The sequence below is a fragment of the Taurulus bubalis genome (genome assembly GCF_910589615.1).
Source record: "Taurulus bubalis genome assembly, chromosome: 13".
In the NCBI taxonomy this organism is placed as follows: Eukaryota; Metazoa; Chordata; class Actinopteri; order Perciformes; family Cottidae; genus Taurulus; species Taurulus bubalis.
The window spans coordinates 4,735,618-4,754,047 of NC_136601.1; the positions used below are offsets into that span (position 1 = coordinate 4,735,618).

The 18,430-nt window shown below is 41.5% G+C and overlaps 1 protein-coding gene across 1 annotated transcript in view; it reads left to right on the forward strand.

Annotated features, from left to right (window-relative positions):
• Window positions 1-279: 279 nt before the first annotated feature.
• LOC306745742 (LIM and calponin homology domains-containing protein 1-like) overlaps window positions 280-18,430 on the forward strand; it is a gene marked incomplete at its 5' end in the record, with an annotated part of 77,357 nt that continues 59,206 nt past the window's right edge. The window contains one exon of the mRNA XM_079228582.1: window positions 280-381. Within this exon, the coding sequence (XP_079084708.1) occupies window positions 280-381 (102 nt within the window). The remainder of the gene's footprint in view (window positions 382-18,430) is intronic.

The window sequence follows — 18,430 nt, forward strand, 5'->3', positions numbered from 1 at the left end:
TGAACGCTCCCAATTGTGCAGTATGTTCTGAGGCTTTTATTTTGAACGGTCTCACCGGAAGCCATATGAGTGACTTCTGCTGACTTGATGCTGGTTGTCTGCCCACAGACTCCAACAGGAGCGTTACCGGAGAGCAGCAACTGGTACGTTCGCCTCGCTGGTCTGCTGCTGCTGCAACAAGCTGACCAACACAATTCAAGTCTAATTTCGGTGGAATTAAACATATTATATTTGTTTTGGACAAGCTTTAATACTTGGGAGAGCAGAGCTTCTTCGCCAATGGCAAGTCCGGTTGCAGACATAGGACAGTCTCATCAGCATCACCCTGTGACTGAGTCGGCCGCTGACTCCGCGTTTCAGGAGGCGCAGAAATGGATAGAGGTGAGTCACACGGAGCACTTAACAGAGTCGGAATACTGTTGTTAACTCCGCAGCATGTTGCTTCCCGTATTTTGCGCAGGTGTTTTTGTTGTCATTTGCGTGGCTCTGGTTACTGGTTTGCAGCCGGTTTCTGCAGCGCCTTCTCCTACGAACTGCATGTTTGAATTTATTGCTTCGTCACCTGTTGAAAGGTGACTCAAACCGCAATTATTTGACTAAAATTTGACAACATCCTCTCAGCCATATTCCTTTTTGAAGTTTCTTTGTTAGGTTAAAGTGTGCTTCTTGCTCAGAAATATCTCAAATTGTTTGGTATTTTAGTCTTCTGCAATGTCACATTGCTATATTAACTTGTGCCTGAATCTTAATACTGAGTTCAAAACTACATTATAACCCTCAAAATATAATTTGTCATTCTTAATCTCTACTGATACTTCTATGATTCTGCACATAGTTACTCGACCCTCCTAAATGTTGCAGCAGGCCTTCAGTTGTTTTTGGTGGGGGCCATTGTACAGTAGCTGTGGCTGCTGCGGGGCCGGGTGTGTGTTTGGCCCGAAAACAAAGAATGCATCATGTGGAATGGATTTTTGCCTCATTGCGAGCCTGGTGGACAATAATCAAACAAACAAGGTTTTGTTCCTGGAGAAATTTGAATCATGACACATGCCTGCCCCCATCACATTTGACTTTGTCATCCTGCAGCATGTCAGCCTTCAAAACGCTTATGGCTGGCTGCTTATCTGTTGCATGTCGGTGGAATGCAGTCACAGCTTTGCAGGTTTACATAAAGGCTTACAAATCTGATCTGAAGCTCGCTGTGGCACAAAGTGAATGATGCAGTGTAGCAGGGGCGTGGAGGAGGATTATGGGGCTGTAGGCCCCCCCTTTACGCTTCTCTCATTTAATCGTTGACACATTGAGTGCTACACTCATAACCTTGACAAACTGTGACAACCAATATTGACTGTAGGTGTGAGATGATAGGTCTATTTTTCGATTGACAGATATAATTATGGTAGTTATTTAAACATTGAAGTCTCTGGTCAATCTCTGGTTCTTGCATCTTAAAAGTGAATATTTACTGGTTATATTAGTCTTTTAAGATAATACTAAATACTATTAGTTTATAAAAGGTAAAGTTTAGACCAAGGGGAATTGTGATGAGCTAGTGGCCCGCATGCTAATGGCGCTAACAGTACAGACGATTGCAACAGTACCGCTGTCGGGAGGGAGGGCGTTATCAGCTGTAACCTCGGTATGAGCCATGTTAACATGCACTGAATCACATGTGCGGTCCGGCTACGTAAACAAAATACAGAGAAACTTAACAAGAACACACAGAGAGAGAGTGACTTCATTCTCTGCTCAGGTAGATGTTACTTTACTGCATCTTTACACAGCAAATATTTGTTTGCTGCTATGTTATTAATGCTTAGAATATCTGGTAGAGAGAATGTTGAACGTGTTGAATGATTTGTAACCCTTCATGACCCTTTTAATGTTACCAGTTACCATCTTTAAAAAAAGCAGCATCGTATGATTCCAGTATTATTCTTATTGATGAGATCAGAGGACAGTTTGAAAGATCCCATGTGTGAAACCCAATTTAAATATCTGATTTCCAGCAGAATATAGAAACAAATCTGTTAACTGCCTGAAACCAGGTATGTCTAACAAGTTTTCCCTGTAAAGCACTCACATTAAGACTCTCAATAATACCAGTGTCAATATTGCTGAACATGAATAGGGGAAATATTAGGTCGTGGTATTGGCTTTTACTAAATGTTGAATCCCTGCATGTTCATTTGATCTTTGTCATTAGCTCCCACGCGGCATTTGTATTGGCCAAACTATTCCACCTATCATTTAAAGTGCTTTATTTAAAGCATGTCTCACTGCTGTGACTTGGCTGACTGCCTCTGTACCACCAATAAAACAAAAACAACATTTCTACATAAATAGTATAAACACATGTCTGTTTGTTTTAGTACGTCTAGTTTTCAACTGGTATTTTTTTAATGTTTTCGACTCTGGTTATCTTACTGTTATGTTTTCATGTGTAGTTATTTCCATACAGGGTTTAAACTAATCACACTGTATTACATCTCAAATTAGTATTGAAAAGGACAGATCCTCTTTAAGAGTGTCAGGAGCCATTACAGACCTATTTAGCGGCACCAAACTCCTCGGAGGCCCATATCAAGTCTTTAAAAAGCCACTACTGACCTAGAATCTCTGAGGCAGATCAGGACTAAGAGCTCAAAAGGCGGGAGTGAACTGATACCACTCCTGTGTGGTTCTTTTGTCGCCCTTCCCCCCGCCGGGACTGATTTCATTACCCATGCGCACCTGGTGACGCTTCTTCGGTCACCTCAGGGAACCAGGGACAGGTTACGGGATCCTGAATGCATAAAGCAACACAGAGCCTCAGTTAGCATCTCAGCGGCCAGTGTTTGACAGCTTATATTCACATGCTGTGTCATATAAAGTGTCAAGACTCAAGTTAGAGGTTATAACATTGGGTCTCCTGTTTGCCATTTATTGTCTGTAGCAAAAACGTGCAAAGAAACTCTTTGTCAGACGTACATCCTTGGTTGTAAGCGAAGGTTTCACTGTCTTTGTCCTTGTTTGTTCCATTTTAAGTTTATTGTAACATAAATACTTATAAGTGCAATATTGAGTTATTGATTGCAAAGGAATGTCTCAGTCTTCTGACCTGCTGAAGGTGTACCATTCTTAAACAACGGCGTCCCATGTTGCATATATTGCACAAAAAAACAATCAGATAACAAACAGGTCTTGCAGAGGAACGTCTTATTACTTCATCGTGCTTTTTTTAGGGCCTGTTCAAACTACACGTATTTGGCATGATTTTTCTTTTAATAACCAAGAGCAGTTGCTTTTAAATCTTGGTTTGTTATGGCAGGTGAGAATAATTTGAACTCTGTTGTGCATTTGCTAACCATACACACAAACTTAAGACTCCTGTTGAAAACCAGATTCATGGCTCTCTGTCAACGAGCTCTGGTGGTCCCGCCATAGTTGCATCCGGAGTAGAAACTGATATACAGTTCAGTGTAGGATTTCACCCTGTAGGTTAGCATAGCACCAACAGAGTAGTAAATGACTGTCAGACATTTGTTGTATATACCGTCAGAAATTCTTCACATCTGTTGCGTTATAGATCAGAGATGGGAGACTGGGAGAGATTATTTTTGTTCTCACGCAAGTACTCGTATCGTCCACTTTTAATGACAACAAATTTCTGTCAAATGTGTCACCATGAGAGCAGAACTCAGGCAAATGGCAACCAACAGCCCAACACCTTGATGAAGCATTCACACCTGCACTCATTACTTCCTTGCTCGCCACTTCCTCTCACCAGCTTGTCAGTGATGCAGTTGCTAATGACAGTGTTTAGGCTCCTCTGAACTTCAGAAGAGCCTGACTGGCCCTTTTATGAGGATGATTGATTTGTGTCACAGAGCCACAGGGTGTTTGCATGAACGGCAGCTCAATGAGCCCAGCACACATCTTAGTGGTTTGATGAATTGTCTTTCTTCTGAACGGTGGTTGAGGACTACTTTGCTGTTGGCAAATTCAAACCAGAGCATAACTGCGAGAGAATAACTCTCGTGTTGTTAAGATTAAATACATTTATGTTGGAAAAACACTCAACTGATGAATTGACATGAACACTTTGCATTGGAACAAATAAAAAAGCTTAAATCATTTAACCTAAAACATGCAAAGAAAAGCAAATCCAGTTTGGCATGTGGAGTGTAATGAGATATCTTGTCAGCCAAGAATGAGAGATTAACTCACTGAGGTATTGTTGTTTTCTGGTTTTCCTTGTTGTCAGCCATACCCAGTGGAAATAGACTAAGAATGAATCAAGTCGATATTGACTAGCAGTTAAACTGTGTTGCCACAGAGGCTGTATTGTAAAGCTTAAAACAAGTTGCTGACACCCAAATTCAAGCTGGCCATTTATGTCAGTGTGTTCTTTTCTGTGCCTGCATCTTCCCAAAAATACAATATTAAATGTGGGATTTGCCCAGTCTTTTTACAGTCTGTTCAGGTTCAAAGCTTTGTGCTGTGGTCCATGCAGAAAAGGGTCACATTTAGATCACTACAGAAATGAATGCCTGTTCACGATCATCTTGTTAATGTTTGACTTATCAAACAAATTGGAAATAATTATTCTTGGCAAGAAGTCCTTTATTTCATTTTTTTTTTCCCGTCCTTGTCGCAACTAGTTCGGTGTCTCTTCTCGAATGGGTCTGCTTCGTCTGAGTGTCACCCTGAACCCCCACCTCCTTCTATTTAAGTTTATGGCATGTTTAGGGGGCTCTGAATAACAGAAAGTTCCATTGTGACAAGCCTGAAAGGGAAGGTGATGTCATCTACATGTCAATGGCTGATATCATTCCGGTGACATCATTGTACTCAACAGACAAATCGCCAGACTGATTCATGTCACTCGAGGTTTAATCCTCATTCAGTATTTCAGAGTATAGACAATTTATTTAATTTGGAGACTTAAGGTACGAGTGTTTTTGGTATGTGTGCAGTGTTGTATGTGTGTATAGGAGTCGCCACATAAATAGGGATTGTGTGTTTTATTCTTTACATTCTAAAATCACAGAGTAATCTTGTGGAAAGGGGCAATGGAAGACATCCAGTAGACATTATACTATTTTGCTAAACAAACAGGTTTCAATCAACATGCATAACTGCAATAACTACAATTAGGACCAACCTTATCAGACTGGAATGAAGCAGTTTAAGGTTAAAGTGCCAAACGGGCTTAGACTTGACAGCTCCTGCGGTTTGCTCCGGAAACGTTTGAGTTAATGTGCCAGGAAATGACGAACCAACCCAAACAAATGGGCGGAAGAGGTGTAAGAGTTGCCAAGAGTGTTTCACACTGATGATGATCCTCACGCATTGTAAGGGCAATGTGTCATATCCCCACACTTCCATGAGCTAGTTTGGTTGAAGATGCATTCAAGTTTCTTTTCAAAACCGTTTATTTGAATAGAGTTTATTCGTTGTGCCAATAATAAACCACCACGGTTGTGTGATTAGGTTCATTTATTTATTTATTTTTTACATTGTGTGGAACAAAACAGTCAGAAGGACTTTTTCATTGACAGAAATAATGTACTTTCCGCAAACATAGTTGCAATATTTTTTTCAATCCCTTTGAAATATGGAATTGTTTTGATGTCTTTGTAATCAGCAGCTTAAATTTGAGCACCAGATAATCAACATCCTTGAAACTGTGCTAGTTGGTTCGTGATGCTTGAACTCCTGTGGTAAAGTGGAGGCGTGATTTAAAGCTGACATTCTAATTGGCATTCAGTTTGATATGAATGGCCTTTGTAGCTGCTTTTGCAATCGTGTTTTGATACTGTCGGGCTTTTTGAAGTACATTTTGTTTTTTGTTGCACTGTCACTGTCGATGGATACTCATGAGGAAACCATTGTCTCTGGTCTGATTTTCAAAGAGTCATGATAGCCTGATGTTTAGCGAAACAGGTCCTTGACAAAAAAGATCACAAGCTCAATCTCACAGTAATGATGTGAATCCATTAACAAAAGGTTCATGAGTGACACCAGCACTATACCACGTTAATGTTCTGAAACAGCCCTGGAACAGGCTCGTTTCCTCGTTGGATCAACCGAACTTGAGAGATTCAGTGCAGCACACCTCTCTGTTTTTGGCCCAGGGCTCTTTTGGGAAACTGGCGCCATGTGCTTAAAAAGATCTGTAGTCTCCTCTGAATTCCTTCATGATGTCATTTCCAGTTTGGGGGCATTGCCATTCTTTCCTACAGAGTCGACTGATGTGTTAAGTGCTGTGATGTCTTGTCAGTTTTTATCAAAGTGTATGAGATGCAAGGAAGAGTGTAATCTTAGAAGGAAATGTCTGTCAGAGAAGGGTTTAGTCTAGATTGAGGGTGTCACTCACCATAGTGCTATGATGAACTGGAAATCAATGTTCTACCACAACCCCCTTTCAACCCTGTGCTTCTTTGTGATGAGTTTAGAGTACACAGTTAAGTGTATTATTACGGGATAAGAATTAAGTTGAAACATGGACATAATTAACTTCAGGAGCCCAAGTTTTTTCTTTTATTTATCTACATTCAGAGCTAAATGTATGACGTCTGCTGTCAGTGTGTTTTCTGGTCATAGTTACGTAAAGTCATATTTAAGTAATTTAAACAAAATGGATGAGTCAGAGCCATGCAAATTACATGAGCAGAGCAAATAGATTGTGTTAACAAGATAGAGGGTTGCAATGTTAAGCTATAGACTGACAGTTTATTCAGTTGACATACAGTTTATATCTTTTATGGATCTCTCATGGGAGAGTATTACATTTAGCTATATTCACAGTCTTGAAAAGACTGAAGGATTATATTTTATGGCATGAAGGGTAAAAGACTCCAAATGCTTGTTGAATAAGCTTTTTAGGCTTTTAGTTGTCATGGCTTGTCATTTATCTATGTTGCCTAAATTAAAGCATCCAAAGCACCATTAATGGAATAAGTCAATATAACCATCCACGTTCTACTCAGCTGAGCTGTAGCCGATATAAATGCAACTACAAATTGGATGCCGTCGTTTTTACAACTTTGATTGAAGCTCCTTTTTTGCCAAAACATAAGTCGGTGCCAAACCGCTTCAGTCACTCACACAAATAAGAAATCCCTGAAAGTAAGATGCTAATCACTAATCCTGTGGTTATGATCTTCTTAATCTCAGCAGAAGCTGTCTGTCCTCCTGCTGAAGCAGGGAAAGAGCTGGCGTGTTGACACTGCAGCATTAGTGAAAGAACAAGGGATTAGATGTTTCAGAGAAGCCTCGTCATTACATCTATATGTTGATTATTTCAACCCCCAAAGAACACAACCATCTTTTCATATTCTAGCTATACTTTTGCAATGATATGAGTGCTATGGGATGCATCAGTGTGTGATGTATTGTCAGATTTTGTGTGTGTATGATTTGGACAGTTTAGGAGTGCCTCTGCATACAAGCAAAAACCCACCTAGTAAACAACAATAATGCACTTGTCAGCAAATGTCTCCCAGTCTGGGGCCAGATGGGTCTTTATGAACACACGCACGTTTGTGTTGAGAGTTGATCATGTGGTGGATTACCAATGAAGATGGGATACTAACCCCCTGCCCCCCTCTCACAGAGGCAACATGAATCCACTTAAGGTTATTCCATAATGGTAGACTTTTAGGCACATAATGACCACAGTTTTTGTTTTCACATTTTCGAAACTTGAACGCAACATCCCTGATCATCAGCCATTCTGGTGTTTTCGTGTGTCCTGCCTGTAGCTGACTTGAGCAATGCCCTTCATCTCAAGACGGTTTGTTGGCTGCTGTTCACTTTCAATAACAGCAAAGTGGATATTTAAAAGCTGTACCTGCCAATCTAGACACACACTTCCTGCGCCACTGAAGCAGGAAGGAAAAGAGCGTCCAAATGGGTCAACTTATCTAGTAAAATCAGCAGGTACTTAATTTTACAATCAAATATATTCAAATAAAGTAGGATGAAAGCAACTTCATCCAGTTAGGTTGATGACAACTCATCACACGCAACACTATTCTTTAAAACATACATTAAACATTTTTGTAAGGTTGAGTAGGTTGATGGGTTTCCTAAAACCGGCCTCTATTCGACAAGCAATAAGCAGAATAGAAAACCGTTGGATCAATAGAAAGATTAAATTATATAACTGAGAATATCAGCTGCCCAGTCTGGATGTCTCTTTTGACTTTCTGGCTTTGTTTGCCCGCCTGTGTGTTTTGTCTGTTAGTCCCTGATGTGGAAAGTCTGTCTGTGCCAAGGTGAACATATTCGTCTTGTTCAACTGTCAGGTCTGTGTGTTCATGCACTGAAAGAGAAAAGGAGCTTTCAAGAAAGAGAGAGCAAGGCAACCTGGCACTCGAACTGCAGTGCGACACACACACCCGCACACACACACACCCGCACACACACACACCCGCACGCACACACACGCACACACACACACACACACACACACACACACACACACACACACACACACACACACAGCCTCAAGCTAAAATAAGCGCCACAGTGAAGGAGGTACAGCCGGCTGTGTGCCAGGGCTGCACAGCCACGCTCTGCAGGGAAGCTGTTAACAATTGTTGTGACTTACCACACTAGCCATGTGCAGCTAATTCTCCCTCTGAAGAGAAACATAACTGACAGATGTTGACAGCATGTTACTGCGAGGTTAGGCGCTTAAAAGTCAATTTCAAACATGATCAGAATCCCTTCATCCAAAAAGACTGCCAAAATATGATAGTATAATAGGCACAAGATTGTACTAGAAATGTGTACATGTACCTCACCATCAGTAACTTTCTGTTATTTCCCTTGTGTATCTGCCTTTTTGCCTGAATTTGGCTTTTTCATTGGTCGTACCATTGCTGTGGGTGAGGCAAGCTCGAGGTCAGGCTCTCCGCACAGCCTGAATCTAAGAAAATAAAATCTACTCCTAGTATAATGGTGAGACATTCAAGTGGAAAATTAAAGCTAATGAGCCGGAGAAACTTCCATTCTTTTGGTTTCCGCACTAACCGAAGCTGCTTCAATTAAGACGTTGCCATTAATAATTTTTTTAAAGAAAAGAAACAAAGGCCCTGCAAGGCCCCCTTGAAGTAGAATGTATGATGTAGTCATTTTGCAATTTGCTATGCTACTTCATCATGAAAGCCACAGCATGTCCGAAAAGCCCTGGAGTTGTTTTCAGTTCGTAATATTCCTTTGAACTAGAAAGACTTTTAAGTTTTATTTGAAGGATCTGCTCTCCTTTTCGATAGGGAGCAACCGCAAACCAAAGACGACCTGGAAACAGGCTCACAAACCTCGGTAGAAGTGTTCTCTTTTCTGTCAGCTTTAAAATATATCAAGTGAATCCTAAAATATGAATTGTAGAGTAGATACAGGGTGAAGGCAACCATACCTGAAATCTGCTCTGTACAGTCACCATGACCACCATCTTCTCATCTCACCCATTCAAACCGTCGAGTCACGAGCCTGTTCTCACATTTTTGCCATAAATACAGGCTCTGCCTCCTCACTCCTATAATCTGCCATCACTCTATTGATTGCCCTTATTCAAAGGCAATGTGGGCCACTGTGCGTGCCTCCCATTCAACTCAGATTTATTGATTTGTTTCGTTGGTTTTTGACCTAAAGCTTACAGGTTCAAGTTCTTAGACTAATTTGAAATCATTTTCAAATGTGCAAGACTCTTCTTCAATCCTCCAGTAAATATCTTTTAGTAAATAGTGGGCTGTCCCCATCGCACACCTGCTGAGCTTATTCAGTGCCCAACAGTCTTAGATTTCTGGTATATGTGTGATACTTTATGCTGTTGAAAAATCATAAAAGCATATCGCCTAAGGTGGTGTTCACACTTCTTCCTGTATCTTGCAGCATTTGGAGCTTTTCTTAGCTGGCATATGGGACTGTTTGATGGATAGGACAGAGACTGATGTTTCTCCACTGTCCAGGGGATATTTTCTAATTGGGTCATACAGGCTGAGCTGGTTTCCTAGTTTTCTGAGTTGGGGCACTGGGGAGCTGGACTCTTTCTGACTATCGAGGGAGCAAGTGCAACCTGCACTGGAAGGCAGGCTGACTGATTCAAATAGACCCTTTTACAGCAAATGTCATGATTACATGACATCATAGTGTTAGCTGGAGGCAAACAAAGAAAGACTGGAGGCAAACATGAATCCCCTCAGAGTAATGGGCTAAAGTTTTGCATTGGAGATGTTGCCTTGCTATGTTGTTGGGTGTCAGAATCAATGTGCATGGGTTTGTTACAGCTTCTTACTTAGTCTCATACACATGATTCTATGCACACACACTCTGACATTCCTGAGCCCCTTAATCCCCATCCCATACACACACACACACACACACACACACACACACACACACACACAGACACACAGACACACACACACACAGACTGACTCGCAGAGCTCCCCAGCTGGTCCCCCAACAACAATGCATGCTGTCACCACACTCTGGAAAGTGACACAATTGTCTCTCAGCTGACTGGCATTTGTCTGGAGAGAGCTGCATGATGCAGCATTGCTGTCACTACTGTATTTCTCTCATTTCAGAAAAGGATTTCTGTATAGCTGCAGTCTACAGGAGTAATTCAATACGTTTGTTTTAAAAAAGTGGTCTTTCAAGAAGTTTATCAGAAAAGGGTATTGAGTAATACAATACCTCTTGTGGAACACTTGGTATAAAAGAAATTGATCATTTATTGGATATCTTTTCATAAGAATGATTCCGCACAGCAAAGCTGTTTTGAGCTTTTCCGGTTCTCCATCTACACTTGTCAAAGACGTCACTAGTGAGCATGAAGTTTAGTAGTCAGGAGTTTACAACACCCATACATTTCAGATCTTAAGTAGTAAACCTGTCCGATGAATTATTCTGTCAGTATCTGTCTGCTCTGAACACGCTCACTGCGAGAACATGTGCATAATGTAGGGGACTAAAGACAAAACATGGCCATGACTCGTTTTCTTCTATTCTAGGAAAGATGCAATGCCTCGTTAACTTAATGCTAACTACTGTCCCAGCTCTTACTAGCATTGAACTGAATTAAGATTTGCTTTAGCATGAGAAAATGTTGAAATGTATTGTCTCAAAGATATTTGTCATGAAACAATGTTTTACTGTCATGTCGACTGATGCAATACAGCATGACAGCCTTCTCTATACCTGGTGTGGGGAAGGTCTGTTATGGGATAAGAACAAGCTTTATGTTTTATGATACTACAGGCAGCAATAACATGTGAGCAGAACAGAAGAAAAAATGTGTAATCGGTAAAAGAATAATAAAAACACAATGACCCAGTCCATAAATGGCTCCACCTGCTGTCCAGAAACTTAAACCTCATTGACTGAAACTCTGAGGAGATGGGCACCACCATAACGCTGTAAGCAGCTATACTGGGAACCAAGCGAGAGGCCCTTTTTTGAACAAGCATGCAAAATGTAAAATCCATGCAATGTGCAGCTTTGTTTGTTTGTGACAGAGGAGGAGAAAGGGAGAGATCCAAAAAAGACATCACTGTTTTCCTCAAATGTATTGATATAATTACACAGGACCATCATTGCACCACTTACAAACAGTACAATTATAGCAACCCTTCTGTCAGCTTTGGCAACCACATGCTGATGGCTGGTTACGAGTCTGGCAACCAGTTTCAAACTATAACTTTCAGTTGTCAATTGTTTGTAGCTCAGTGGCTACCGCCTGCCACTGCCAGGGTGAAGGGTTCAGCTTTCCGCTGGGCCCAGCCATGCTGAAGATACAAGCAGTCACTGTAGTGAAGGGGATAAAAGCATCCGCCAAATAGAATATGTTTGACTTACAGTAAGAGTCCTGTTCTCCCCGACTGCGGCAGGACATCCTCTGTGTAAGGACTGCAGCAGGCAGAGGTCTCCACAGGCTCCATCAAGCCTGGACCACCGCCAGCCCCTGCAATTCACGTTTGTCAAGTGCTGGCAACAATTTGATTGTGACAGGGTGTTTAGCAATTCTCATTGAAGTACAAACCTGATATATACACTGCAAGAAAGCATTTCAGATTAGTGATAAGGAGTCAACTGGCTAAATTCAGTCCTGATATGCTGTCTAAAAGAACCCCTTTTGGTCTTGTTACCTTCTTTTATTTTAGGTTGTTATGTTGAATGCAACGTAGCCCATTAGAGACTTACTGCTTAAGCAACAGATTGATTTGGTCCAGTGCTGCGGCTCTTATTCATCATGTCCGAGATCAAAACTCGTAACAGTTCAGTTACTGCAGGTCTCTCTAGTTAAGTGTCAACTAAATACCTACAGAGGAATGCCTTAGCTTACACTACTGGTCTCTTGAGTGCTGTAATCCTCATCAGCTTGCTGGTAGCAAAGGATAAACTCTAATCCTGACTAATGTAGCCAGCTGCACCTCCCTCCTTATGGGGGTGACCATGACCGCTCCCCTGGGTGGCCCAAGTCCAACTTTGAAATCATTAAAGAGATACAGGAAGCGTATCTTAAATTCTTTGTTTGTCGATCAATGCAAAGGGTTTCACGCAAGGCAATTCAGAATAAGGCAATTTTACACAGTAAATTGAAATGTATTCTTCACATATCCTTCTTACCGATACACACACTTGTATTTCAGAGGGGTCATAGTGCAGGTTCGGACATATTACTGTACCCCTGGAGCAGTTTGGGGGTTCAGGGCTTTGCTCAAGGACATCTCGGCAGGGCCCAGGGGGTGAACTGACATCTTTCTAGCTACCAGTCCCATATTTGGTCTGAAAGGGCGTTTGAGCTGGAGACCTTTCGGTTCCCAAGCCCCATCACTGTATGTGATACCTCGGCACTGTGACCTTTACCTTTTTGAAATTATAAAGCCTCATTTATCACTACAAAAGAAGCAGTTATTGGTGATGTATAGTACATACATTTTGGGACGATCTCAAACATTAGTTTCCCCATTAGAGAAATTTAGCATCATGTTTGTATTTATTTATAAATTCAATTCTACATTGATATTCAGCAAACGGGAGTAAATCCAGCTTGCCTTGGTGCCAGACTCTAGATGCAGTACATTCGCCACCAGAACTGGTTCAACGTGCCCTGTACCCTTAAACTAGTCTGAGAGCTCAGCCCAAATCGGACCAAATGCTGCACCCCAAAGCCAAGCCAAATCAGGCTGCCACATACAGCAGATCCGGCTCACGTTTGTTCCTCAGCTGACAGAACACAGCCAATTGTTCCAACACTATGCCACGATGAGCATAAGTAGGCCGGCTACCTGTGTAGAGATGAACTAGTGAAATTTAGAAACTCAGTTGGAAGGGAAACCGTTATACTTCGTCATCTCTGGTACATAAATTGAAACACTGCCATTCTACAGGTCAACCGCAAGGCATACTGCTGTTTGGAGGAAAGAGTCATAATGTTTTATTTTTTTCATACTGGAATATGTCTGTCACAGTTTCTATGGTGTTGCTATCCCTTTTCCCATCTTCACGTGTAGTCTAGAGCTGAAAGCAAACAGTTCATGATCCCTCTTTGGGGGTTGTTGAAAGGCTTTCGAGGAATTCACTAATCTTAAGTGAAAGTGAACAAAACGGGTTGAGCGATCGCAAAAAAACAACACAGAGAATTTCATAGACATAACAGATTGATGGAATTTGGGGAAAGACACATTTTTAACCCCATCTTTGTTTTTGTCTGGTTGATCTAACTCTCAGTGCATGGGCCTCAAACATACATAGAACACATCTACTTGTATTACACTTTCTTGTTTTAAGAAAATTTACAATTATGACCATATCTGTGAATTTGCCTAGACCAACACATTAGTAGATATATTTAAGCTTTATACTGGTAATGTTGTCAGTGACATAATATAATCAGTTATTAAAATCGCTACTGGGCAACTTACACAATGTGAACAAAGCCTACGCTTCAGTAAAGAACCGCCCCACATTTTTCTTCCTTGATTTAGTTTGCAAAGCTTATTTCCAACTCTAATGTTAATCTTTAGTCCCCGACCTGATCAGTCATCGGTCCTGTGTGTGTGTGTGTGTGTGTGTGTGTGTGTGTGTGTGTGTGTGTGTGTGTGTGGGCATTATGAATAATATGACTAAGTAGGTGCTACTAATGTAAAATAGTGTAGGCTATTGGTTTACGTCCTCCTACAGTGGAAACCAGAGCTTGATCTTAAAGAAATGCCTCTTAAAATCGGCTTCGAAGAAGAATTGCATGTTACCGGATTTGAGGGTTTAGCTCACAATCCCACAATGCTGTTATTTGGTCTTTGGACCTGCATTATTCACATTTGTAACAACATTACAGAGTATAGCCGTCAGGTTCTGTGTAGTACTGTTGACTCTTCGGAGTAGCGCTTCATCGTGCTTCCTGTCTGCTCAGTAGACTGACTCACTGGCTGTAGACTGTGGGTATAAGCCCGCCATTGGTAGTTCTTCTCCATCCTCCTCTATCACTGCCTCCTGTATTTAGTGCTGCCTAAGATAATTGTGATTGATTTAAAGAAATACAGAATGATAATGTGCAGAGCAAGACTTTTAGAAGGCCCTGTGGATAAAAGTCTGGCTATGCAAGTTAAGCTGTTAAAGGACACTTAAACTTTGGTTGACATCAGCTCTTTTGTGACACTGAAATGACTGTGACACTTACTTTTCATCGACCTTTCTGCTAGTGCATCGCTTCACTGCACCTCATCCGTTACCTGAGGAGAGTATTGTCTCTACCCTATATTATTTTTTTCCATCTGGTCCAGGGATTCATTTAATAAATCAGTTATCAATCTGGCAGCCACTAGTGCGTGTCTTCATGCAGCTCACCTCTTTCTCTCAGTGAAAATATTTAGCTATCTGGAAAGGTGTGATTTAAAAAACAATCTGGTACATGGGCCTAAACCAAACCGCATCATTTGAGAACAAACACATCCAATATTTATTTGAAGGAGAAGATTTAATGTTTTACCTAACTGTTGTTTTCCCAAACTATTAATTGTACAATATTAACCCTCCAGGTGGGGACAAACTGCCTAACCCAAGCGAAGGAGTTAAAGTATCTCGGGGTCCTCCTGCCACCGCGACCCGACCTGGATAAGCGGCTGATAATGGATGGATGGATGGATGGGTACGAATATTATACAAATACTAATAGCTGTATGTCAAAGCTGTAAATTTACTGTATATTTACTGTATTCTTGTACAGCGTAGAGCTGAGACTTTTCAGGATCTATCACTTAGTCCAGAAATAATTTTGATCTATTGTTACTGTGAACCAAAATGACTAGTTCATCAATGGTTTTCTTAGTCTTTCATAAATAATAGTATCTTTTAGGTTTTAGACTGTTGGTTAATGGTACACAGATTCATTGACATTGGAAATTATTGTTATTTGCAGCCCCAGTAGAACATTTAAATAAACATGTTCTAAAGCTGAATTAACTCCACAGTATAGATGTTGCATATTAATAATCCATAAAGAACAGAATTTGCCAGTGCTTTTTGGGGATTGAGAGAATGTTAGTGACATTGTTATCCACATGATCTCACGCCTACTGCAACCTCTAAAGAATTTGACAGTGAAGTCTGTTATTTTGTTCTCTTGGGAAGATACTTTATCGGCCCTGGAATTCCTTCTTAAAATCCCTGAAACCCTGGGGGGAAGCACAATGGCAGGATTTCTGTGCTGTCGGTAAGAACAGCCTGGCTCCATCCTTCCTTTTCCTAATGGGGAGCTCAGTGCTAACTTGGACTGACAAACACTCATGTTCCCAGGGGTGACAGTGGGGCTTAGCCTTGGGAAACTGTCAAGGAACATGGATTCCTTTACCTTCCACTCAAGAATTTGAGTCCCTAGTGTGGGATCATATTTAATTTAAGTCATTAAGGCTTTTTTCTGACGTGCTCACTTATCCTGTAGTTTCCTCCAGACAGCATCAATCCAACAGAATCCACTCGCGATTACACAAGTTTAGAAAGCAAGCTCATCTTTGTATGGTACATGCATACAAGGCTACAGTAAACACATTTGGACTTGATTCACCTGAGCAATTCAAATTAAAGTGTCTAAACTGCATTCATGCCAATCCTGTCTAAAAAGCAGTTTGATTCATTTGATCAAGCAGATCCAACATTTATAGTGCAATTTGGCTTTTAAAGAATGTCGTCAAAAACTTGATCCTCTTTTGAAAGTTTGGAAAATATGTTGAATTGTCAAGAATATTTATTTATTTTGTATTCATTTCTGCACATTGGACCATAGATAACTTCCCACTGGTATTTTGGGAATGCCAGCAGGCTGTTATGTTGGCGGTGTAATGGAAACCAATTTGTAGTAGAATGGGTGTTGATTTGTGTCTCAAGTAGATGTTTCAGCATGATTACGCCGCCGGCCAAAGAGTGCCCAACACTTGTGAGAGCAGAAGCCATTATAAACACGCTGATTAACCCGCGTTGTGCTCCGGTGTTGACACAGTATGTCAGTGAAGCTCCTGATTAGCTTGGCCTGGCTGAGGGCAGAGCTTTGTAATGAGAAGACAGGAGGGCATGTCTGAACGTGTCCTCAACGAAGAACGATCTTATCGCATTGAAAGTTTAGATCGGTTTTTGTGTGGTTTGGCTGGGATACATGCCTCCCCCTCTTGTAATGACAGCATGAAGATGAATCTACTTCTTATCATCCTTCTAGTATTTACTAAAAATCAACGTCTGTTGCCTGGATACTGTGCTGAGCATGGTGCACTTCACAATCACACTGTGCCAAATCTTGTATTGCTCAGTCGAGAAGAAAATAACACTTGGGTTACACTTCACTAATTTCAATGAGCTTGAAGCTAAAGCCCTGTTTCTATGGGATTATTATCAGCTGGGGACATCCAGTGATTTAAAATAATTGCAGCAATTGTCAGTGATGCTAATCCGGTACCTGCAGTAATTGGGTGAAGACGGAGGTCTCGTGATAATACTCGTGATGATACTATTCCCATCCAACTCCCAGGAACACAAGTTGTACCTTGACCCTGGTGGGATTTCTGTAGCAGGAAAGGGGAACCAGCTGGATGACGGTTATATGCATTTCGGTTGAACTCTATAATTAAAAAGTTACACTTTTTTCAGTGTTGACCCAAAGAGCATCCTCTGTTATTGACGATTTTAGCTTTTTTTTCCCCCACCATGTCAATGTGTTGCAATTCTGAGGCTGCACGAAAATCCACAAAAAACATGCCGATCGGTGGATATTGTCAACATGTTTATCAGGTAAACTGTAAATGAGCCTCTGTGCGAAATGAAAGCGTCTTTTTTCAATCTGACTGATCCAACACTGGCGTCAAGATGTCAAGACCGGGGGCGTCTGCCTGTCTGTCTGACTGTAGCTCCCAGTTAGGCTGCTGGCTGCTGGCTGGATGCTGCCCTCAGTCTCGTGGAAACTGTAGCAGGCAGGATATTGGAGACCAGTGGAGGCCCCTGGAAAAGCCCCGCTGCTTAGGAAGCTTAGTTTAGAGAGCTGGTGTCAACACGGGGGCTCTTTGTTTCTGATCCTACAGAGCTGTAGGGTGGTTGTCACTAAAATCCTGGTAGGTGTGGGATATATGGTATGGAAAGGTATTTCTGTGGGCTACTTGGGTTGGTTATCGCGTAAAATCGGAAACCTCCCCAGTCTGGATGTTTTTGATCTACGTAGACAACCCCGAAGGCTTCAGTTGTTGGAAGGGCTATCTTGTAACCTTAAGGCATCATGATCCATGCATGACAGTCTTTGTTCAACTGAAGCTTTACTTGTTCACCCAGTGTTTTCAATGTGCCTTTTAGACTTCATGGAGGAGAAAAATTCCCATGTTTTCTTTTATTTCTTAAACTTTCCGCAGTACTCTTTTGTGTGTTCATTCTTACTTTCACTTCCTGTGTCTAATTTGCCTAAAATGAGATTGTGTATGAGATGAGCTATGGTCGAGTGGGGATTTGTAACTGCTCTCCCAGAGTAATAGCTAAAGTTGTGATGGCATTTGTGCTATTGAGGGAAGTTTAGTAGACCCTGAAGTGAGCATTGAGTGTAAGGATTTGAAGGTCCATTCCCCCTCTCACACAACTCTTCAAGCCAGAGTGGGGCGACACAATCAAAGCCCTGTGTGTCCCAGTCCCACCCAACTGGTCTCCCTGGTCCTCCGAAGGGACATTGTTGCTGAGCTTTCCTTCCACCGCAGTCCTTCCTCAGCAGCTCTTTGCCTGGTGGTGGATCTGCACTGCGAAGTGTGCAGAGGCTTATCAAAACTTCAGAGGCCCAAACTGTGATGCAGATGTGCAGGATACAAAATAGTCACAACACCGCCTTAATCTATCACACTGACTGGCCTTTTAATACACACGAAAACAAAACACAGCTCATTTTGCATCACACGTAAAATACATAAAGGAC